The sequence below is a fragment of the Pterocles gutturalis genome, unplaced genomic scaffold (genome assembly GCF_000699245.1).
Source record: "Pterocles gutturalis isolate BGI_N339 unplaced genomic scaffold, ASM69924v1 scaffold46817, whole genome shotgun sequence".
NCBI lineage: Eukaryota > Metazoa > Chordata > Aves > Pterocliformes > Pteroclidae > Pterocles > Pterocles gutturalis.
In genome coordinates, this window is record NW_010117206.1 from 12,705 (window position 1) to 37,497 (window position 24,793).

General features: G+C 38.8%; 1 protein-coding gene across 1 annotated transcript; it reads right to left on the reverse strand.

The window, feature by feature from the left end:
- RABEP1 (rabaptin, RAB GTPase binding effector protein 1) lies at nucleotides 1-24,378 on the reverse strand. The gene is made up of 17 exons (XM_010075715.1): nucleotides 24,058-24,378; nucleotides 21,761-21,964; nucleotides 20,350-20,510; nucleotides 15,879-15,998; nucleotides 12,813-12,948; nucleotides 11,887-12,065; nucleotides 11,629-11,754; nucleotides 10,105-10,572; nucleotides 7,864-7,968; nucleotides 6,988-7,104; nucleotides 5,636-5,734; nucleotides 4,043-4,183; nucleotides 3,138-3,327; nucleotides 2,794-2,849; nucleotides 1,856-1,954; nucleotides 913-1,029; nucleotides 1-641 (listed from the first exon to the last, which is right to left on the reverse strand). The coding sequence occupies exons 2-17, from the start codon at nucleotides 21,891-21,893 to the stop codon at nucleotides 540-542; spliced, it is 2,349 nt and encodes a 782-aa protein (XP_010074017.1). The 5' UTR covers nucleotides 21,894-21,964; nucleotides 24,058-24,378; the 3' UTR covers nucleotides 1-539.
- Between the last annotated feature and the right edge of the window lie 415 nt (nucleotides 24,379-24,793).

Sequence of the window (24,793 nt, forward strand, 5' to 3'; positions counted from 1 at the left end):
TCCTGCTAATAAAGTCATATTTTAATATAAAATATTCATACAGCATACTCTACACCTCATTCTCTCTGCTAGCTGAATACTGTTACTGACTATTCAAACAGAAAAACTTCAACCACTTTGCTCTTCAATGTTTTGGAGGGACAATATGGTTTCCAGCAGCTACTTTGATCACAGTAGTGGGGGGGGAAAGGAGAGAGGGAAAGACAGGGTAAATGTTCCAAAACTCTGTATTAGGTTACGAAGTTGGCTGAAAGAGGGGAAGTTTTTCAGAATGTAAGGACTGATCCCACTCAGTGGAACATGAAACACCGCACTCGTTAGTGTTTCCATTAGAAAGTTCTCCTTCCTACGCTGTAAGTCACCCTTGTGCTCTCTTCTGGCCCAGTACGAAATCTTTTTCCCCTCTAGAAACAAAACTTAAGTCATTGCTCCCCTCTGTTGTCTTCTGCTCTGTCGGTTAGAGTTAAATAATAATTAATGTTGCTATAAAGATGAGTTAAAAACCCCAAATGCAGCCTTGGAGCCCGCTCATCAGGGTGTCATGTTTCAGGAAGCTGATTAATGTCCGTCAGTTTTGTGTCATTCAGGATTGCACGGATGCTCTCCAGGGAATCTGCCTGCCGGATCCGCTCCAGCTGCACCTACAGAAAACCAACACATGCAGTGAGCCAGTAAAACATGCCGATGGAGGACCACAGACCCAAAACCAGAACTGAGCCAACAGGCAACGTTAGCAACCCCTAGTACCTATGCAAGCAGAAGAGAACAAATCATCAGTGGCTGAACAATGCAAGGTGTGAAGGTGCACAAGCTTCATGTAGAAATTTACAACCGCTACTTGTTGTTTTCTACTGCTCTGGAGAAGTAAAGAAACACAAGTAGCACCTTACAAGTTGATTGCACTTCCCTTACCTGAAGTGTCTGAGAAAGCTTTACAAAATCTCTCTGCACTTGCTCACTGACATCTAATTCAGTCTGCAACCGCTGAGCTTTATTCTTCTCTTCAAATACCAGCTGTTCAAGGTTTGCCTGAAGAGAAAGACATGCTTTATGCTATGCTTAAACTGTACAAAAAAAGAAGAAGCTCGTATAAACTGATGAAAGCATGATACTAGAGCAAAGCAGCATGGTTATTCTCAGAGTCCTGGCAAGAAATTAAACCAATCACTCTCTGCACCTCAATTTTCCTAACTGCAAAATCAGAGGCTAATACCTACCAGACAAACATTCTCATGATTAGACTGGTTAAAGCATGAAAAAGCCCCATGTCTTTTAACAGCACTATGTCCAAGGATCTCAAAATAAAAAAAGCAGATTTCTGAGTTCTAATGGAACGTGACCATAGATGAAGGGCAGTAATCTGCTCGTGAAAATATAACTGTCGTGCTGTCTCGAGGTTTAGTGAAAAAAGTCTTTGGTGGAGGGGGAAAAAAAACAAGGGAAAAAAAAAGAGAAAAATCAGATCACAGTTAATTCATCTGACTGCCAAAGTAGGACTCCTTTGTACAGCAACAACAAAACAACATTTATTCAAAAGTATCAAAGCATTCAAACCACGGTTTGGTTAGTCAGGAAGCTTTCTATACGCAGAGATGTTATTGAAACCTAACTTTGGAAGAAAATCCAAAAGAGATATTCAAATTAGCAGCACTTCTGATCCACTGCTTTACAAATCCAAGTGCAAAGTGATTGGGATGAGGATTTAAACCACATCCAATGGACACTATTTCACTGCCAGCATTTATTACCATTCAAAAGCTTCCTTTTCCATTCTTTTGTAGTGATATGTTCTCTGACCACAGTTTGATCATCATAAAAGATGTACATATACTTCATATCCGGACATCATAGCTACCTTTGCTGCCGTCTCCTTCTTCAGCTGTTCTTCTAGAGTGTTTTTTGCTTCCTGCAGACTCTCCAGCTGCTGCAAGTTTTCCTGTGAAGAACTTTCCAACTGTATAATAATAATTAAAAAGAGTATTAACAAAAACTCCTACTAGTTCAGTTTCTCACAGTCCCTCCATACAGGAGGTGTAGCCTTTCCCAGGACTCAGAAATAAACCTCAATCATCTCTCCTAGGGACAGAGAAAACACCTAAATAACGCCTCTAGTCTCCATTTAGTTCTTTTGAGAGCTGGAGAAAAATGGCCAAACCTGACATTGAGGTTATTAATTAACCCAATATCTAGGTTACAGACAGACAAACACCTTTTAAGCAACAGAACTATAAACATGTCCCAGTCCTACACTGCCATCAATGCAGCTATCCTGCCCTTCGAAGTTCCACACGTGACCTTCCGTGTTTCCTCCGAAACACTCAGGAAAGCTACCCGGGTGCAGTTCCAACGCAGGCACACCTGCACTCTGTTGATACCAAGAGCTGCAACAGACTGAGAGTGTCCAGTGCAGTGTCAGTGCCTCCAGTAAGAAGATCTGTGCAGATGCACGGACTGCTGTTCCTTCTTCAAGAAAGGAACGGTCACCTATGCAGATATACCAGCCCTCCAGCATCCCACAAGCAGGTTGAGATGAAGGAACAATAATGTTACGTGATTCAGAATTCTCTCCTTAGTTCAGCTCTTTTACTGGGCACAATAACATCACAGAAAAATATATTTGAAGTGTTACTGACACCTCAAAGGCAGATGGGAAAAAAGTTCATTTTCTCTGATATGAAGAGGTTGATGTGAGCAAAGACATCAGCACTGTGCCACTGATAGAACTAGCAGAAAAAAAGAATACGATTTTCTTTAAAAACAAAACCAAAAATTGCACAGTGAATGGCTCCTTACCTGTTCCTTTTCCACTTTTATTCTTTCCAGTTCAGCCTTTAAACTGGAAATGGAAGCTGGAAAACAAGAACATTAAAGCTTAAATGCAAGAAAAGCACAGGAAACTGGACAGACCCTCTTTACTTCGGTTAATATTTAAAGGAGAATTAAGCACATGCGACATCAAAGGTATCTCAAAGGTAAACAAATAATTGTACTTTTGTTTTCAGCTGCACAGCTTTGGCGTATCTGCTATCAAAAGTGGACAGTTTTTAAAATTCAGGCAAGTCTACTTATCACAAAGTCAAGTCTTAATTAATCTTAATAATTTCTAATATTCCTAAGACTGGTTTACCCCTGCTCACCTATTTCCTCTTTGCAATTTTCTATTTCCAGCTGTAGAGTTTCTTCTATATTTTCTTTCAAATATTGTTCAGCTTGAATCTGTTCTTTTAAGAATAAAATCTCCGCCTTAAGTTTCTCCTCAAGGTGATCTGCTGCTGTCCGCACACTAATTATGTCTTCACGATATTTTAAAATCAGCTCACGGAGCTCCTGAATTAATGATCAGGAAATATTTGTGTTATGATCTTCAGATACACACAATACTATATTTATCATCATACAAGCCAAAGACAAAGTTACACTACCCCAAGGTTTGTCCCACCACACCAGATCTTGCATCCAGCAAGGTACTGAAACAAAAATCACAGTTTGCTTGGCTATAGTAAATGAAGAACGTGTAAAGATTCATGTCTCCAGACGTGAACCTCTCCTCCTGCCCTTCATCCCCCACAATCTTTTAAGCTCGATGTGTTTGAGCACAAGGGAGTGGCCATGAAAAGGATGAAGAGGCTTATCACTACTCAAACCTCAGGATTATTACTGGTCTTAACGCCTGGACAGAAATTAAAGTGACTGACTTAGCTTAATTTATTGAATCAATACCTACATGGGTGACTGAACGCTTGTGTGCCCAGTTGCAAAATAAAGCTTGAACTAGCTGAACTGGGATAAGCCCACACCGTACTGACAACGGAGCAGCTGTCAGGCCATAGTTAACTCATTTTATTATTATCTATCCATACCCTGAAGCATGCTCATGGCACACTGGGATCAGACTGCTGATTTTGTACATCACAGACTTACAGGGTTAAAATCCAGATTATTGTTCCTTGTGCTATTTGAGTCAGTTTTTTGATAAAGAAGATTCTTCCAGCAAGATCTAGTCGCATGCATTATTTGTGTTAATGATTTTTAAATGTTTTACCTCTGCTGCCTCTGGTAGAATGAAATCTTCAGCTTGCTGCAAAGACACATGCAAGCTATGTTTTCCTTGAAGACTTTCATTATCTTTTTGCAGTCTCGCCAACTCTTCTGAAACCTGCTCCCTTGACTGTGTCAGGACAGCCTCCAATGTGAAAAAAAAAAAAGCATAAAGTCTCACTTAGGGTCACCCTCAGACCTCTTTGTGCCCCATTTACTATCACTGCTTTCAAAAATCTGGTGAATTGATATTCTTCATAAAGAAAGGAAACAAAATGTTTGTGTGGATCAATATGATCAGCTCTCTCTCGCCCGGCGCACGCACCAGAAATAAAGGCAAGATCAATCTTAAATGGACAGGCAGATAGGAGGAAGCAAGTGATACATACAGCATCGTTAAGTCCCCCAGTTTTCTTCCCCATTTATCCATTAGCTAGCTGTGCTCACAGCAGGGCTGGGGAGAAGGGGATCACGTGTGGTGTTGGGAACCGGCAGTGATGTTTATTAAAATCACCTAACAACTCAGCTGTAAGACCAGGTTATTCAAAAACCTTAAACACTCATCCTGAAACTTTCAATGGCATGTGTCTGCCTCCTACTGTCTTTTGAGGAAAACATCAAAACAGCCAATTCTCTTGCAAAGAAAAACGATTAAGAAAACATGGTTTTGCTTACACTGAAAGAGAAAAAAATCTAGCAAACTTTCCTGAGAACTTTCCTTCGCTATAGGGAAACAGGGACTTGAACTCTGACAGAGGCTGCCCTTTGTATTATAGGTGGACAGCATGAACAGTATTTACAGATCAACACATTTTCTAATCTCCTGCATCTCCAATGAGTGTGATCTCATGCAGAACATCAAACAGAACATTTCTACAAGCCATGTCATGATGTCCTACAGACAGTCCCAGACTCCAAAAACGCAATACTGGGATTCAGGAGAATGAACGCTCTTAAGTCTCTACAATGCTGTGCAAGGGAGGAAAAAAGAAGAAACTTGATTCTAATATAGAAGGGAATGAACTGCTCTAAGGAAGTCAGACTTTGTTCTGCCCTAGAAAACGAGGTCCTATTCCTGTTCTCTGGCTTAATTCCTACAAGATGCTCAAAATAGTTTAAAAAAAAAAATAAATAAAGTTCCCATACGTATCTCTCTTCCTGGGTGTCAGGGCTGATATTTTAAGTCAGACCTGTGAAAACACTGAGCATTCATCTCTCAAACTCAAGATAATATTCACTAGTGACGGTACATGTGATGAATCCTAAAAAATTGTCTTGAGAAAATCTATTCTGTCTTCAGATCTGAGATTAAATAAGATACTAAATGGGCATGGAATGTACGTAATGAATAAGAGGGAAAAGAAGTTCACTAATAATCTCCATATTAATCAATATGCCTACACACAGAAAGTACCTACAAACAGGTCCAGCACTTGCTGTCAGAGCTCACTTGATCAGTATCTTTACGTGTTAAGATGCACAGCTCGTTAGCCAAGCTTGGCTGGGCAGCAAGACAAAGCTTTTTACAAACACACTGAGCTCCAAAGGTTAGACAAACAGTGCTGGTCAAGCGATCTCCGGGTTTAAGCTGCCTTACCATTTGCTCCTGGACACTTCTCTTTGCTTGCGAAAACGCCTGCTGCAGTTCACTGAGGAAGTTCTCCGACTTTTGACATTTAGCCATAAGCAAAGAGATCTGAAGAAAAGAAAACCCACAAAGATGTAAAGCATGAAACAGATTTTGAAGAAGAAATAACCACTGATGTTCTCTTGCCTGTTGTCACTACCAACATATACTCTGAAATTTCAAACTAACCCACTGAAGTTCATGTTGTTAATTCTTTACTCAATAAAGCTATAATGCAGCTCAAGTCAGAGAGATGCTGTGCTTCTATACAATAATATATTTTATTTACTAAACTCTAAACAACAAAAACACTTAATTCTAATCAAACATGAACTTAAGCCAGTTCAGAGACACTGAAGGGAAACTGCTAAAGGTATTACCTAAGTGTTCAGCATTTTCTTTACAGTAATTTTTGTACCTTTCTCTAAAAGCACAGATCTTCAAAAACTTTACAATTAAGTTATTCTACAACAACACACACTTAACAGCAAGATTAAGCATTACTTAATTAAGAGCACCCAGCCAAAAGAAAGAATGTATGAACATAATCCTGTCATCTAAGACAGGCTTTGTCTAATGACTACTGATTCTTTAGTAAGAAAAAAACACTGGATGGGATGGAAGAGAGAAAGCCTTCCAGGTCAAGTGAAGTAAATTCAGTGTCTTGTACACAGCATTTACCCAATATTGTAATCTTTAATAGGCCAAAGTGATGACTTTTATTTTTTTAAAGCTCTGACTACCACACATCCTATTTGTCTCCGTTATTCCGGAAGAGTTATGCACACATCTCAGACTGAAAAATCTTTTCAGCAGGTTATTATTTTATAGAAGTCTACTACATATTTTGGACTTCCTACTGCTGCTGCCTGCTCAGATACTCATTAGCAGTAAGCCCTCATTACAAGTCCATTAACTGGGTGTCAAATACTGACGAGAGCAAGCGATAAGAACAGTACCACTCTTCTGCTGACAAGGACAGTGACTACAGGGCTACTTTTGAATGTTTGGGTGATGTCCTACACAGGTCACTTCAAACCTCAAACACGACTCAAATTCCAATTTTCACCTCTGTAATAGATTTCAAGATTAGAGACGAAACTTTAGGGCCAAAATTGGCTAACGTGGTATTAGAGAGATGTCAGACATATCTAGACACTGTAGCAGGCTCAGGTGGAGTGTAACGAACCCTAGAAATTCTTATTTTTGTTGCCCCTACAGCAGGTAGTCCATCCATATCTAACAGAAGACAAGAGGTCTCGTAACATACTTTTGAATAACATTTAAGGATTCCTACCATCTTGATTACAAAATGCTCGTACCTGATTAGAGGAGTCCTCAGCACTTTGTTTCATGTAATCCTCCAATTCCTGTTTATCTTTCATTGTCTTTTCCAGCTGGTCATTAGCCTGTCTCAGCATCACCTGCAGCTTCTTCACCTGTGTTGTTACCAGAAAATAAGATTTTCATTCTTTTGGGGAGTATTTACTTCCTGACCACAGATATTACCCACCCCATTGCACCCCAAACCACAAAACAAATCCCTCAAAACCCTGTTCAACTCAGAAATTCCTTTACTGTTCTTCCAAAACACCTTGAATCACAATTATACCTGTAAGGAAACATGAGACATCAAACTGCACTGGACCATCGCCATGTAATGACTTCAATCACTTATTTCAAAGCAGAATGTGACTCATGCCTTCCATACCCATCTGAAAATTGTTCTTCAGTATACGGCAGGAAACAAACATCTTCCGAAACTTTACAGTCATTTTATGCTGCTAGGAGGAGTTCCTCTAATTTTCCCTTTGCTGTAAACAATTCTTGCAGTACCAAAGATAATAGAATTCAATGCATGAAGAGCATTTTAGAATATAAATTATGAAAGATACTGACTTCAGCATGAGCACAACACTTTTTATAGAACAGTGCCTTTACTGCATGGTCTTACAGCACCGGAAAAAAGTGGTTCTCCAAGGTGAATCATTAAGAAATAGGTACACACAGTGCTCACTGACCACATAACAGTAACAGATCAGGTTATGTCAATAGAATGTCAGAAGTTATCCAGATTTTAAGTATGCCGACACTGTTCTATTAAAACCAATGAATAAAACAGCAGATGGTTCACTGTTGCAACCTTAGTGGTATGAATAACTGCAAAAGCCTTGCCAAAGCTGGAAGAGAAATCCCACCTGGTCTCTTGTTTCAGCCTCCTGGATCTGGATACCTTGCAACTGCTTCTCGTAATTCGAGCACATATCACAGCGTCTACCCAGCTTGTTCCCTGCATTCTGCACCTGGAGAACAGAGTTATCACCTGCCATAAAGGCCATAAAACTCTTCAAGGAATGCAGGAGTGCTACATTCTCTCACATGTGTTGTGTGATCACAAAATATTACAGATAGCAGACAGTGGCAGAATCATGTAAAGGCAAGATTAAGTTGCTCTAAAAATAAAAGACAATGTAAATGAGCTGCAGGGCATCAGCTTTTCCTAGGAGTCCCACTAGTAGCACAAAAGCAACATGACATGCAAGAGTTCATCAAGTCATTCAGTGTGTCCTTTGGAAATATATAACTTAATTACCCGTATAGAAACAGACATCTCAGAGAAAAGCTTTCAACAGACCATAGCATTTTTTTCATGCAATTATTTTATACTACAAACCAAATTCTCAACACTACAGTGTATGGGGTTTTTGTTTTGGGGGGGGAGGGGTGTGTTTGGACTTTTTGGGGATTTATGTTTGTTTGGTTGGTTTTTTTAAATAACACAAAACAATTAAAAAGCAAGTGAGTTCATCAGGTCATGACTTCCTTACATTTTTTTCATCCTGTAACTGAGCTCTGAATATTTTTCAATGGCACATACAAATTTTGTTCTACAACAGTCATCAAGCTTTATTTACTTTTTAATACCCTCCTCCGATATTGCTCAGCATCAGAGACTGAATAATCAGCTAAAAGAGCAATTGGGAAAGAATAAAGTAGAAGACAGGCAGATTAAAAAAAACAAAAAAAAAAACAAAAACCCCCAAAAAACCAACCCAAACAGAAGGAAAAAAAATAGTGTTGGGGCGTGCAGCAGGGAAACAGAATAAACCAGCTGCCATTTTGAAATTGTAATGGTTTTGGCCAAGGGGACAAATGGAAGTTTTCTCAAAATAAGGTTTGAGCTGAAAATTGGTATTCGCTTCTCCATGTCCCACCCACAGAGAGTGGCATTCACATACCCTGCCCTTACTCCTGCCTCCAGAAACATGTGGGAAGCAGTACATTTCTTCTCTGAATTATAAGAAAGGGTTGGAGTAAAATGTCATCCAAATGTCAACAGGGCAAGTAAATCCTCTACGCTTGAGTATTTAACTCAGCTTTGAGATCACAATGCTGTAATTTCTCCAGATATTAAAATTAGTAGCAACACAAAAACTAGCAAATTTACAATAGGTTTGGAGAGACCTCCTACGTAATGATTTGCAGGTAAGCTGAATTCCAACAAGTTGAGGAAATAAAATATCACTAGTTCTTCATTTTTTCTGTCCTTTGCCTGGCCTCTTCTCTTTCACTGCATTCTTACTTTTTTTTTTTAACCCCATCTTGTCTTCCTTTCCACCCATTATGCATTGTTATCTCCTCCCCCCCACTCCCTTTTCTTCCCCCTAAAGTGCTGCTCTTTGGCTTCTCTTCTTCTGAAAGAGTAACCACAGGAACCCCACAGTACTCCTCTTTTCAGCAATAAACCAAATGCAAGCTTTGAACTAGCATCCTATAAAGCTGCTGAAAAACTGGCAGGCAGAACACCCAGAAGCAGCAATTTCCTTGGTCACCCACACTGAAACTGGCAGTGTTCAGTTTAATCTGCTGCTTGTCGCTCTCAGAAATTGGTTTCTGATGATGCAAGTCCCCAACAATTTTCTGAAGCTTCCTTTGTGGTAGCTTTGTGTGTTATGCATATCTTGGCTGCTCATTTCTGAATTGCACTGCATGCACAATCCTCAGTAAAGCTTCTTGGCATAAAGCAGCACTGTTAGCTCTGCTCTTTTTGTTAATCTTTGCACTTTCCTAGTCACCCCCAGTTGCACTAGAATGTCCCTTCCTTAGCTTCCCATTTTCTCGAGTTCTCCCATTTTCCCCCTCTCACATATTTGTGAAATCGACAGCTGCCTCTGCCAGACCCTCCCCTAAGCGCAAAAATATCCCGTATTTATCCCACAGAGTCAGCCAAGATGGCTTACATCAGCTGTGCTTTACCTACAGAAGTATTCCAAGACAGAAAAGCGAATATCTACATACGATGCTATGTATTTCCTTCCGCACGTGCCTGCATGTAAAGCAAATCAGGAAGAGCTTCCTACCCAGCAGACAGCCCCCATCGTGCAGGCAGCCTGCCGCGCAGGCAGAGGTCAGAGCAGACACACGCAGCAGGTACTCACCTCCTTCTGCAGCAGATTCCACTCTGTCTCACTAACCAAGCGGTAACCGCTGGGAGATACATAAGCACTTTCTACCCCTTGTGTAACACTGGAAAGAAGCGAAGCAGTCTCTTCTTGCTCTGGTGTCATAGCTTTGATTGCTTTCTCCTGATCTTTAGTTAACATGAACCCACTTGGCATTTGCAGAGACCCAAGGGAAGCCGTATCAAAGTTCTCAGACACTGAATCTGCTCCAACAAGTGGTCCAAAATCTGACTCATCCAGGTTCCCAGCAGACTTTGCTTTGTTGTTGTATCCTAAAGCTTTGGACTGCAAAGATCCAGATGTCCCCAGACTGTCTGTTGACTGTGCTCTCCGTAGCCCATCTTTAAACATATCATTGTCTGATTTAGTGAAAGATTCACCAGAAGAAAGAAGCAAGTCTGCATCCAATGAATGGACTGAGCCATGGGTACTATTTACATGCACCTGGAATTGAAAAACAAGAAAGAAAAAATTAGATACTCCACTCTAGAAACATGGTAAAAGAGGAATGCCGGGCATTAATTATCAGACATGGTAAAGGCAAGTTTAAGTTGGCTTTGGCAAGCCTAAACTTAAAGATGGCACTAAACTTAGTGCCAACTTAAAGCCAGCTCACTAAACTTAAGATGGCAGAGAAAAGGATAGAGAACTAAAATGTACTAGCTAGAATTAAAAACCAAACAAGCAAAAATAATACTGCTTTTGTAAGAATCTGTCTTCCTGCCAGAAAAGCAAGGACACAGTCACCTTACATCTTCCAATATTTGAAACAAGGTGCTTCTTCCACTAAAGATATACTTGCTATAGAGCTATATACTTCTATACTTCTAGAACTATAATCTATGCAACAGAAGGCAAACAATCCACTTCCACAAGTAAATTCAAAGTCTTTCATAAAACACAGAACTTTACATTAATATGAAAATAAATGGAGAATGATATACCTAAAATCTACTCTATACTGACTAGTGAATATTCTTCTATTTCTTTCTTCTGCTTTGAGTGTCTGACAAAATACTGTAACACATACAGACACACACACCGTACTGTTCTACACATGCTAAGCAATGGGCCAACTTCACAATCGGGGATCTCAGACTTGTCCAACCAGTCTAAATTTAGTACAGAATTCAACAAGCAGGTCAGCAAGGCAGCTATAATACAATTGCTGAATGTTCAGATATAATGGGTTTAATTCTGAAGATTTAGGTGTGATAGAACATGGTTATAAATCCCAAGAGAATTTAATAGCAGTTAACATCCAGAATGCAAAAGGTAAATTACAGTTTGTAACAGCACCTCTCAGAGGATTTTAAAATATTGTCTTCCAATCTTTATTAGAATTTATATATTCAGGTGCAACTCCAAGGATTTTTAATTGCTTAATAAGAATTATAAGCTTCAGAGAATAAAGGGCACTGTTTGCATTTGTATTTGCAATCAACACCCTGAGGAATGCAGGAGTGCTCAAAGTTGCCTGGAACTATCTGATTGCTTTACCTCTTCGCTAGAGAGCTGCGTAAGGTTTTCCTCATGGGCTAGAGAACACGAAGCTTTCGTTTCATCATCTGAATCTTTCTGCTTCTGCTCCTTTCTCTTGCTAAGTCTTTGCTGATCATCTTCTTCCTAGAAATCAGTGGTTGAAAGGGAACACATGCAAGTGTTAAATCTTAAAATTAAAAAATCACGTTAAAGAAAAAGTAAATCACATTAAATCTACAGTATTTAAAAAAAAAAAAAAGGAAAGCAGCAAGTAACCTGATCCTTTTTCTTCAGCTCTTCAACTTGTCGGAGCTGCTCAGAGGTCAGAACAATTTCCATACGTTGCATGTCCCTCATCAGCAAACGCTGAGACTCCAAGAACTGGTCATTGGCTTTTTGCCATGTGTGTTTCAACTGGTTGTGCTGTTGTCGCTCTTGCTCTAAGAGATGGCAGACTATTCAAAAATGGAAAGAGTAGTTCTGAAACAATTTTTTTTAACCTCTTTTCCAAAGAGAAGCATTTCCACAAACAAAAGTAATTATTGTTACAATTAAAAACAGTCAGGCTTTGTTCAACAACTATTTAGGATGAAAGAAGACATTTTCTTAATTCCCAAACATGGCCTGTGATTAGGGATGTATTACTGACAGTTTAAGATTTCCCCATCAGAAGACTAACACCTTAACTTCATTCATGAATTCTAATAGTTTCTTTTTTTTTTAGTACTGGTCTCCTACGTCCCTGTTTATTTCAACAGAAGGTTGTGTTTTTCATTCCTCTACAGTGATTCTGCGCTGTACTGGCACGCATGTACATTTACAAATCCATTCCACCACCAGGCATTCAGAACTGCCATACCTTCAACAAATTATTGAAATAATGCTCATGATTGTACACAAAAGACACCAGTAAAATCACTTTAATAAGAAGGAAACTTGCAATACTATAACAACTTATCAGAAATTCAATAGCATCCCTCGAGAGAATGAATAGCTCTGTTGTTTTTCTCCATCATAAAAGAACTCTACATTCAACTCTTCTGTAACCATTTCAAGGACTTTCACATTTAAAAGTCCTGCTTCCTCCCCCCACAATTTCTTTCAATCCAATTCAGATACAAAATCAGAAAATAATTAACAGCTATGTTGGTTTTTGCATCCTTTGTGTAAAAGAGACGAAAGAATTATTATTCGACAGGTACCTTCATGCAGTTCTTTCCGCAACTTCTCTGCATCTTCTTGCAGGACTGATTTTTGCGTGTTGAGAACAGCCACATACATCTCTAAGTCTGTCCTACATGACTTCTCAGCTTCCAAATAATGGTTCAGTTCTTTAACCTGAATAAAAAAGAGGGAAATCCACCATGTTAGTGGAGGAACACTCTCAGGCATTTCCTTTTTGTTAGAAGTTACAGTGTCACCTGTTCAGGTAACATACAGGTGCTGAAGTTTATTTCTAGAAATCACAAATATTCAACATCAGTGAACAAGCAGTATTCATACTTATTTCTGAATAAATTACTCATTAAAATTCTGCTAAGTCAAACATATCAGTGTATTTGGAGTTCCCACAGCTGGATCACAATAGCAGCAGCACTGAGCACAGAGATGGTGAAGAGGCAAGTATCTAAGAGCAGACAATGAAGCAATCCTTTAATCAGTGGTGATAAGGCAACAACTAGGTAGGGTGTGGAGACAGTTCAAAATAGAATAACAATGGTAGTCAGAAAACATAAGGATGAGGCAAGCTTGATCAAAGCAGGGATGGTAAGCCTAAGAAGAGAGAAAACTTGGAGACAGACAAGAAGAAAAACATTCAAACCCATGAAAAGCTGCTGCAAACAGAAAGGAAAATCTGTCCATGGAGGATGGGATGAAAAGCAGTTAGAGCAAGAACAATTAAAGAAATATATTGGGATTTTTTTTTTCTTCTTTTTTGTTTTTTAAATAGCAAAGCTAACTGGAACCAAAGTCCTGCAGAGACTGCAGAATCTCCGATGAGAACCTTTTAAGGTGGGGTCACACAAACATCTCTCAAACATGATGCCTGTGCAAATAGAGCCCATCTTGGAGCAAGGAACAGACTGAAAGATTTCTTTATGGCACTATTCAGTTTTATGGTTTGCTGAGTCAGGAATCACAGGACTTCATTTAAAAGGAAACAAAACCCTTCAGGCAGCTCCTGACTGGCTCCACAGAGATGTTTTTTATCTTCCTCAAGACACTACACGAGCCACAGACACAGACTCAGTGTTCAAGATAGCCCTTCGGCTTTAGCTTGCCACTGATGCCCTAGGACACCCAGTCTTCCAGTCTCTTAGCCTTTGAAATGGAGAAATCTGACTCTCAGAGAATACCCTTGGGAAGGATGCAACAGAGGGGGAAAAAAAAAAAAAACACCAAACACAACAGAAAGGCATTGTTTCACTAATCCAGCTAAATACTTGACACTGAGAAACAAAATGACTTGACTCAAGCAGATCCAAGGGATTTCATAATGACCAAACGCATGGCTCATTCTGCAGGTGTCAGTCCTCATCCCAGCCTAGTAATATAAATAATGTAAATAATACCTGCCATGTGTGCAGCACTGTAGATTAAAGTACTTTAACAACTCCCGAAGTTTGTGCTGGAACATCTCCTTGCTAGATCCAAAACAGCAATTCTTTCCCATTAGGCTAAAAAGGTGACTTGAAATAGGACCATCAGCAGCTTCAGACAGAAGGAACAACCAGTGGAATCGACCACAGGTAAGAATTCAGGGCCCAAGTTATTTTCTTGGGTAAAAATTACCATCTAAAGTGAGACTTCTTTAAAAGCAATCCCTCAATGAACTAGAAACATGGATAAAGTTTCTTATTCTTTTTTTTTTTCCCCCCAAGAGATGTGTGCTTGTGTTTTACTCGTCCCATAGAATGACATGCTCAAATTCTAGAGGACTGACAAAGAAACCAACACAATTCCAGGTCCTGAAACATTGTTGATTTTACTCAGGCCTTGCCTGTAAAGAAAGAGGGAGACAAGAATGACCTACGATTTTTATAATCAAATGCAGCAGAAAAGTTCCAAGAAAAGTTCTGGACTATTCTTAAGAAAAGAAGATGAAAAAAAAAAAGCCAAAAAAAAAAGTGCTTTAAGAGCAATTTAGCAAGAAAAGAAGGTTCACGTTTCCTTATCTTCCAAAATCGGCCTGGCAATGAAAAGGAAATATTCGCATCAAGAGAAAAAGTGGAACTACCTGGAGAACTATTATTCCTAAAATCATTTCAATCTCAAAAAATTTGACCTATAAAACAATTCAAAAATAATCTATGAAAACACTCAAGTGTGGGCTCTCAATCGAGTAAAATTGTTACGACTGTTAAATGCATTACACTCTTCTCCCAAATCTCAGAAAAACCTCCAAGTTGGACAAAAAAAAAAAAAAACAAAAAAAAAAACAAACGAGAAAGACTTCCAGCAAGTGACGAGCATCTATTTAAATGAAAATGCAAGTGACTCAAAACACAAGGAAACTATTTATTTTTATGTCTTAAAACATTCACATGGTAAGTTACTTTGCAATTTCAGCCTACTTGACTTTCAAGATAAAGTATTTGTTACAGAAGACATCTTCACTTCTGTATAAAACAGTACATTAAATGTAACTATCTTACAGTGATATAGATATTATTTACCCTTCACAGTTGATGAGAAAGTTCAATAGGGGTTCTGATATATCTGAAGAATACAGGAACACTCGATAAATCACTTAACACTGATTTCTCGGCAGCAATGACCTGTATCCCTTTCCATGAATCTGAGGTTTGCTTAAATTTTAAGATATAATAATTCTGGTGATATTGCCTCAGTTTCATGCCCATGAAATATAGCAGATGCCGGATGGAAGTAGATTAAAAGAATTCTGAGAAACACAAATCTTTCTGTGGCCGTTAAGCGTTACACTAACCTGAAGGGCAGGCTGTTGGAAAGGTGCAAAGCAGCTATCTTTCCTAGAGCTTTTTATTACTAGTAGACTTGAAGCCATGCAATTTCAGGCTAAGCACAGATGATAAACACACACACACACGTAACACAACCCTCAAAACAGAAAGATCAGAAAACATATATCGGCCAAATACATTATTTGAGCTACAGGCAAAAAGATATTGTGTATGAAGAGTTTCACTATACACCATTTCTCTCTTATAAAATTTGACTTTACTTATCTGCATCAAACTAGCATGATGTAAGACATAAATCAGGATACAGTTACAACTCCACCTCACCTTTGATGCTTCCAACTCTTTTATTTTTTCTTCAGCTCCTGTCAGTTTCTCCTTTAGCGCTGCAATCTCTTTCTCCATAGGCATCACAACCGAGCGCAGCTTCTCAGCATCTTCCTGGGCCTGAAGTTAATGCAATAAATGATAAATAACCCATTATCATAGTTTTCACCACAACACTTTCCCTTATTGGAGACATTTGGAGAAATTCTCCATGCAAACAAAAACAACTAACTAAACTTCCACCTTCAATACTCGTCTTACTGCTATTTAGTTCAGCAGTCATTTCGGTGACAACAGGCCAATATTACTCCATTCACAAAAGGCAATGAAATTTTAAATCTATGTATGGATTAGGCCCTGAATATCTGCTTTTAAAGAGAATGTTAGCAAATCTATCACTCTCGATATTTGGGAGAAAATGTACAGATCAGGCATTTCAAATTACGTGCACGTTTCTGCTATCAAAGACCTAACTGTCCTGCAACTTGCTGCCACACAGCCCATATAAAAGAAGTATAACAAGAACTGCATGGTGAGTTATTAACCATTCATTTACTTACCATGAAGTTTAAAGAAAAAGGATCTTCACAGCAATGCCTAGCATAGCTTTGTTCTGATGTGGAAGACCATTTTTCAACTTTAAATTACTCCTGACGTAGCATCAATTTTTGGTGTTACTATACTAAATGTTTCAAAACTATATATATAGGTCAAAAAGTGGTTTGGAAAAGATCAAAGCAGGATAACAGAACGAGAAGCCCAATATGAGGAAAAGTGTTCAAATTCACAATTGCATATGTCAAAGGGTGGCCCTGATCCCGCATTTCTTAAATGCTCTGGCTTCCCTTCACACATGGACCAAAACCTTTCCAAGTGAAAGTAACAGCTCCCATAGACACCACAACAGGAAGTGGAACACTCAGATACTAAAATTCTTCAAGTCACAAAGAGTTTAAGCAACATAATTTGGGTTAGTTTTAGTTAGTATGGAGGCTCAGAAAGTTCAATTGTTCTCTGTCTTCTACCGGAGGAACTCAGAAGGGGAGGGAAGGCAGAGGGCTTGTCCAAAAGCTGAAGCTTCAACAGATGACAATTCTTCTAAGCTGATCAGCAAAGATAGCTGCTAAAAGATAACGCTTATTGTTTTAAATCTAGACGAGAACACAGGTTTCAGAGGCTACTCATCTAAATTTCAGTTTCTGGTAAGCTTATTAACAATTGTATTTTGAACAAGACTTTCAGGAAGAATAACAGACAATATTTTTAACCACTGAACTTGAAATTAATAGACAAAATGAAATAATATTGCAATACCTGGCAATCATACAAAAGTTACCAGGCCCTTGGGCTCTAAAGAGCTTTAAAGAAAACTCTATAGACACAATAAAATTAAATTTCTTCATGTTTCATTGACTTTGCTACATTTTATCACTGCTAGTTTGCTTGTCCAACGAGTACAAATAAAATCTGTGAGGAAAGCGAGGGCCATCACGTGGCACAGTGAATTCAATACCAGGGACATGTGACAGTGTCACACGTATATACACATCCTGTCACTTGCAGCCAGCAACTTATCAGTCACATTCTTCAATCAGATGGGAGCAGCAGTTCAACTTCAAAGACTGCTTTATATTTCATTTATTCTATCAGTTCTATTCATTTAGTGCTACCTACAGCCAGCTCACATGGACTAAAGACAGCCCAACATTTTTAGGACTGTTGAATAAGATTTTTCCTAATTATTTGTAACTGCAGGAACATTGCATCGCCAGCTTCATCTCACATGGTTCAAGACTGAATACAGAAGAACAAATGCATCCAGGTTGGAGCCAGACGATTTACAGAAGCAGTCAGAAGGTTCCCCAAAGCCAAATCAGACTGTTTAACAGCAACCAACTGGAAAGACAAAACTGTATCAAATTCCACATGACAAAAAAATTACTCCAGCTTTTACTGCTTGGTAAACAGAGCTGAAGTTTGACACTAGGGTTGCAACACATCACAAATGTTTCATTCAACAAAAGGAAGGGGGCTGAGTGGGGCAAGGATCCACATTAAAGGTCAGCAGGACACTGAGCTAAACACTCAGCATAGCCTGTATCTGCTAACAGAGTGCTGGTCACTGAGTCTTCTTTTGAAGATAATTACTGAGACTCACAAATTGAGGTTAACATTCCTACTCAAACTTGTAATAAAATGAGAATATTTATCCTGTCAAAAAACATGCTACATTAAGATACTGATACTGCAAGAGGTGCCCCAGCATCACATTTCCTGTGCTAAAGGGGTTATTCAGACTCTTACAGAGGTGTGATCATCAAAACCTTTGTTTCCTTCTAACCTTTTGCCAAACTAATTTGACTGCCAAAGACCAAGGTTTGACACATTCTCAGCTTCTATTCATTCATCAGGAAATCCAAAACAAAGCACTCAAGCCGCTCCTGCCCAGCAAAGCCTGGAGAACACGCTGCAAGTGATCTGCAGACCACAGCACGAAGATGACTCCACAGAGAGAACACACTAAAAGTGAGTCCAAGTCAACACATAAAACATTGCACTGCTAGCCTGACAGCTAGCCTAGCTACAGCAATCTTGGATGTCCTTTACTGTTACTCCAACCAGCATTTTCAGAAGAACAAAAGCCTGGCTGGAGACCTATCAGCCACATACTGTACCTGAATTTGCTCCTTAAAACCGTGACATCTTTAAAGTAGGAATAAATCGTTTAAAGTTCATCTAAATCTATTACACTGTTCTTTATCATTACCAGTGAAAGCAGCTTACTGTATATCAGATTTTATGGCCAACTCTGTCACAGAAATCAGATTACTCCCCCTTCCAATTTCCCTTCTTCTGATTAATAAGCACACTTCATAACAGGAGGTTCGTCCTTCCTTGCTCTCTCTATACGCAAAGTACCTGCTCTGTAGACTTCTACTCAGAGTTTGACACAACTGTGCTACGAACAGTATTTATATTCATCACAGCTCCAACAGAAATTAGATCATTTCCTGAATGGAAAATGAGGTCTGAATAAAAAGGACTAGCCCAATTTTGCCAGTGTGCAAGACCCCTCCCCACCAAGCCAGGGTCCACAGGGAGCCCATTCCTGAGCAAAGAACGTGCACAGAAGTACATGCTGCTCTGGCTAAACTGCTTGTATCATCCATGATAACAAAAAAAACCAAAAGCTACCTGCTATTACAAAACAACTAGAAGATAAAGAGATTTTTATAAATCACCAATACATTTTCTGAAAGATGAATGACTAGGTAAGCATGCTTATCATTAGAACAAGGTATTTACCTTTTTTGAACCAAGAAGGGAGATTTATAGCACATACACATAGTTTTTGGCACAGATTTCTTAGAAATCATAGTGTTATGACAAAAATCACAGAAATTGAAAGTTTTCTATAGAGATTTGGCAATTTGCAACTCAAAATGTATTTACATGGAAAAACAAAACAGCTGCTTCCAGACAAATGCAAGTGTTCCACCAGATGCTTTCAGACAAGAGGATGCTCAAGAATGCCAAATGCCGTGTTTGCAGGCTAGACTTGGATAGCTCCGGCAAAGTAGTCACAATCTAATAAATACAACTGAAAACAGTGTGCTTATCAAAACATTACCCACCTGCTCTAAGTGCTCCCAAACTAGGATAAATCAGATGTACACTGGAAGTCTGACAGCACACATACCAAAACTGTACACTCAACCAAATAAACAAACTTTGAATTTAAAGACATATTTACAGAATGTGGATCAACATTTGTTATCTACCCTTCATCTCTTTCAGGGGAAAAAGTCTGCAGACAACACACATAATCATTAGCAGTTATGTGGACCTCAATCTACTTCTATGAACTCTTCTAAGTCACAGACCTCTGAAAAAACAACAAAATCTTTCCAAACTCCAGAGCAATCATCTTTCACCATCTAGAGCCTGTTGTTTTGTGACAGCAAGGTTCTGTATTTTCTACAAAACCAGAAGTACTGTGTTGCACAAACATGACTTACCTTAAAGAAAAAGACATTTAGATGTAGTGCCCATTAAAAAACTCAAAAGAAGTTTATAAGATGTGAGAAAAGGAATAAAGGTGCAGAAGTGTAAAGGAAATTCTATAAATCTGCAGTCAATCCAGAAAAATCTAAGGGGGGCTTTACTTTAGTTCATCTGACATTATGACAAGGGGCTTTATGAGGTCTCCTGCTTTTACAAGCTGTAGGACAAACCTTACCATCTTCTCAGGTGCAATCCTCTTAACAAATCCACATAATCAGGTACAATGCCTTTATGGATTTAAATGTAGGACTAGGTCATGATGACTTCCATGAACAAAGAGCTGAAAGTTGGCAGAACAAGGCTATGTGTATTTCTGAGGAATGACAGCAGGGCGTAGAAATGAACTCATGTATAACCACACTAGTGTATCCTGAAACAGAAATCAAAGAACTAGATTTCAACATACCTTTTTCATTTCATTTTCCAGGTTTTCTTCCTCCTGACCTTCAGACAGTCGCCTTCTTAACTCTGCTATCTCCCGTTCCACGTTTTCTCGATATTGATTCCACTGAGCTCGCTCTTGCTCCAACCTGTGATGATACTGGAGCTCGTAGTCACGAACAGTCTCTATAAAACAGCATTTTCAAAACTTCTTTTCAATATAAGTTAAAAACCAGAGCTTTAAGAACTCCATCTCCAACCAGTCAACTATTTATCATAATTGATCAAAATGAAGACAAGAGTACTCCCTCTCCCTCTCTTGTCCCTTTGACTCTTGCACCAAAACCCAACTACATAAGCAAAAGATCCAAAGGAACTGCATCTCAATATGTACCATTACTAAAACACAAACAATCAAGCTCCCAAAACTGTGTAATTCCTAATTTCAAAACAGTGTACACGTCTAACACCCAATTTAACAGTGCATTTTGTGCCTCCAAGCACATCATCCAAACAAACAAAACCCTACTTATTTACTTCAAAATGCAAAGGAACCAGAACTTGTCACATAGCTTTCATTTCTCTGTTATTAATATTACCCCTTCAGGTAAGAAGCTGTGTTTCTTTATGTACACACAGCAGCTGGCACAGCTGAGCCCTGATCTGGGTTCATGTATCTATGTAGATCATAAACAAATTTGTGTACTCAATATACATAAAGATTTGTCTTCTCTGAGGGACAAGCATAATCAAGTGATGGAAAAACTGCCTACAGCCAACAGGCTATGGGGTCAGGACACTGTGATCCTGTTTGTGAACCTCTAAGAAAACAGCCAGTTACGGCAACAGTCTGTCCCCAGTTTACATCCTGCATTTTGTCCCTTGCACATAGCCTGTCACAGAAACATCAACAGCTGCGCAACATGCAAACATAAAGAAGAGCTCAGAATTATTAAAAAAAAAGTGACCCACAACTGATACAGAGCAGCCTGTTCAGTCACTAGCCTGAAAAGCCCATGTGACAGTATCTGAGAGACACTTGACTGCCTGAGAGCAGAACTATGTTTACACAGGAGAGAAGAGAATCATGCTGTCACACCCTAAAGCTGTTTTCAGACTTGTCAAGTTACATGCCTTATACTTATCTTTGTGGAAGGATGAAGTATCACATTCACAGTCCCTCAAAAATGCTTTGCATATATGCAGGAGTTCCCATTGCCATGTTTCCTCATAAATTCTATCCCCATATTAACAGAAAAGAACCACCAAGCTCCTTTTCACAAACTTAGGAACTACGCTTCATCCATCACTTCTGTGGCCCAGTTTTGCCAAGCCATGAACAGCAGCTATCCACCTTCTGTGCAAGAGCAGGTACAAATCATTAAACGCACACTAAAGAGGTGTATCTTAGCGGCAGCAGCTCGCCTGGTTGTTACCTTTCATTATAGCTTGTAGTGAAGCCACTTCTTCTTGCCACTGTCTCTTCACCTCATCAATAGCTTCCTGCTTTGTATTCTCAGACACTGTAGCTATAGCCTTGATGTTCTCCATTTCAGCATGAGCTTCCATCAGCTGGGTCCGCAGTTGTCCCAGATCATCTTGGGCTGCTTGCAGCACCGCATTTTGTCTTTTCAGGTCCTCTGAGAAGAAGTATTATTAACATTTAGCTTGATTAATAAATTCAATCTGAAGAGTATCCCTAGTTGCTGTGGTAAAGAACAGTGCTCTAACAAGGGGGTGAAGGAAGCCCTGATATTACAGCATCGACCGATAACAACTGAACAAATGTTAGCAGTATCTTTAGGGAACATAATTACTTAACTTCATTTGCCCTTGCCTTTTATTAAAAAAGCACCTTCTAATGGATGCAGCCACAAAGCAGACACCTGTGAATCAATATACTTGATGAAAGTGAACTGTGCTTTTAAATCAGTTCATTATTATTTAACTCATTCTGGTAATGAATCTGGAAAAATATAAGAACAACATACAGGAACACAGTTTTTCCCCATTTTTGACACCAACTTGGTCCTAAATTTGATCCTTTGTACTTCTGCCTAAAGCCCACATAAAAAAACCAAGCAGCCTAACTTGGTTTTTGCCATGGCTTTGCTGAAACTAAGCTTCTACTAAAAAACGGATACATTCACTGGAACATCCACTACTCCTCGAATTGTTGCAAATATAAACAGAAATTAAACTAATTTCACATTATCCTCCTGAGTCTTTGGTTAATCTGAACCAAAAAGTTCTGTAAAATATATATCATACAATTAATTCCAAAAACACTAACACAAAATACAGTTTTATGCCTGCACAGCCTATTTCAATGGCAATCACTTGTAGCAGAAACATTTGGCCAGTGTACAACGAATACCAAGTTATCTCCATGTATTCCCCTCAGTACCAAAATGCTTCATCAATTCTGGTGCCCAACACCTTACCCCTTGGTAGAGAATACGGAACCCTGAGCTAACTGCATACGCAAAAGTGCATTAATCCTTCTGTAAAAATACAAGATCTCGTAGCAAGATCTCATATTACTTTGTTATCAAATGACAGTATTAAGGATGGGCTGCCACAGATCCAATGTATATTTAGGAAAGGGTCTTGGAGAACAGGGTGGGGGGAAGAAAAATAATTGCTTGTATATTCTCCTCTTGTATCCTTTCACCTCAGCACATGTGAAAGTCGGATTTTTTTTTTCCGCTCATCACAATTTATTTTTATTTTCTGTTTTTTGACTGTTCTGTTCTGCTAAAGACAGAATTACTGCTGATCGCATCAGCAGTGTCTTGTATCTTATACTTCCTTTCATCCAACTGCTAGAAAAATAAATAAATAGGCCCTCTGTATGATCTGAACTTCATTATGCCTGTTGTATTTCTGCTCTCATAAGCTTATGCAAGCAGCTGCAGTTTTAATACATTATTTTTTGGCTTTGCTTTCATATGTTAAGGACAGGAAAATCATCAGGATTAGAAATAAATCAATTTGTCTCTCAGAACAGCAGTTATCTCTACTGTCCAATTCTTCATCAGATATTTGAGCTCACATGGTTCAAATTTTCCTGTAAAGAGCGTTATTGAAGTAGATGCCCTTGCCTGGTATTAAAATTTCTATAATGTTTGTCTGTTTACATTCTACCCCAGATGGAAATTTGAGACAAATTAATACTACATAAAAAGCCATCCACAAAGTACAAACAGCACACCATCTAGACTACATCTTTCCACTTACCAGATTTGCTGCTGTTCAGAGAGAATGAGCACACCATGACTTCAGAATGTTAGTATTAAAACTCAGTGGTGGTATTTCTATGTGTACAACAAGTTGCTCTGCTGACTCCTAACCACGCAGGCAACTCTTTAATTCTAAAAATTCATTCTGGGAAGCTAAATAGCCACTTATTGAATTTTACTCTGCTTGTCTCTTATGTTCATATTATGTGTCTCTTTTTTAAACAGATTACTGTCACTTTTTCATTTATGGCAAACCAGAAATAATAATCATGCTGGATATGCAGTCGAATATCCCAGTACTGGAAGAAAATTCCCTTAAATCCTAATTATCCTTAACCAATAAAAAAAAAAGAAAAAAAAAGAAAGTATGTGGTGTGCATAGGCAAATGGGGAATAGCAGTTGGCATTAGAGTTGTTAGTCTTCATACAGGGATTATTTGAAGCTCAAGTTTAATTAAACTTTACAATAATTCAGAGAATTCAGAACTTACCTTCCTTAGCCAAGTATAACTCCTTAAATTTTGCTCTCTTTTGATTAAATTCCTGCTCAAGTTGCTGCTTTGTACGCAGAAATTCTGCATTGACTTTTTCCAATTCTGCTACCCGTTGTAGAAGAGCAACTGAAAATAAAACAGAAGATGAAGTATGTCACTAACAGTTAAGGCATCCCATTCTGCAAGTTTGAGGTTTGGGGCTTATTCTTTTTAAAATATCTTCACTCATTAGCTCACTTGTTGCCCCATGATACATCAGTACAACTAGTCAGAGTCCTTTAAGCAACACAGGAAGATAAGTTTTCTTAGACTGCAGCACTGAATTACAATAGACATCATCACAGCACTAGAGGCATATGTGCCAGGGAATTCTGTAGAAAACAATCAGCCTCCCAAAGAGCACCACAATCTTCTATATACAATGAAAGAGGAAATAAAAAAACCCCACAAACCAAAACAGTGCTAGAATTATTTCTATTGGTGCTTCTTTCCAAAACACTGGGAATTTAGTCACCAGACACAGGAAAAGTGTGAAGGCTGAACAACAAAGCACCAAGTTCTCAAAGGCTGAGGTCAAAAAAACAGTGACACCTGCTGAGCTGACAACTATGGAAGAACAAAGCACAAAAAAACCCATAAGCCAAAAATTAGGTGCCATTATCTTTCCTGTCGTCAGTTCTGCACGTTCACCAAAAGAAGGTTTCTCAGACTACACACAGAGAAGTTTTCCAGA

What these genes read in the sequence shown, in the direction of transcription:
- RABEP1 (XM_010075715.1), bottom strand. Translation starts at nt 21,893, where the DNA reads ATGGAAGCTCATGCTGAAATGGAGAACATCAAGGCTATAGCTACAGTG. An exon ending in GCGGAAAGAACTGCATGAAG is followed by an intron (nt 12,066 to 12,812) that starts GTACCTGTCGAA and finishes ATTTTTGAATAG; the next exon opens with TCTGCCATCTCTTAGAGCAA. An exon ending in AGCTGAAGAAAAAGGATCAG is followed by an intron (nt 11,755 to 11,886) that starts GTTACTTGCTGC and finishes ACTGATTTCTAG; the next exon opens with GAAGAAGATGATCAGCAAAG.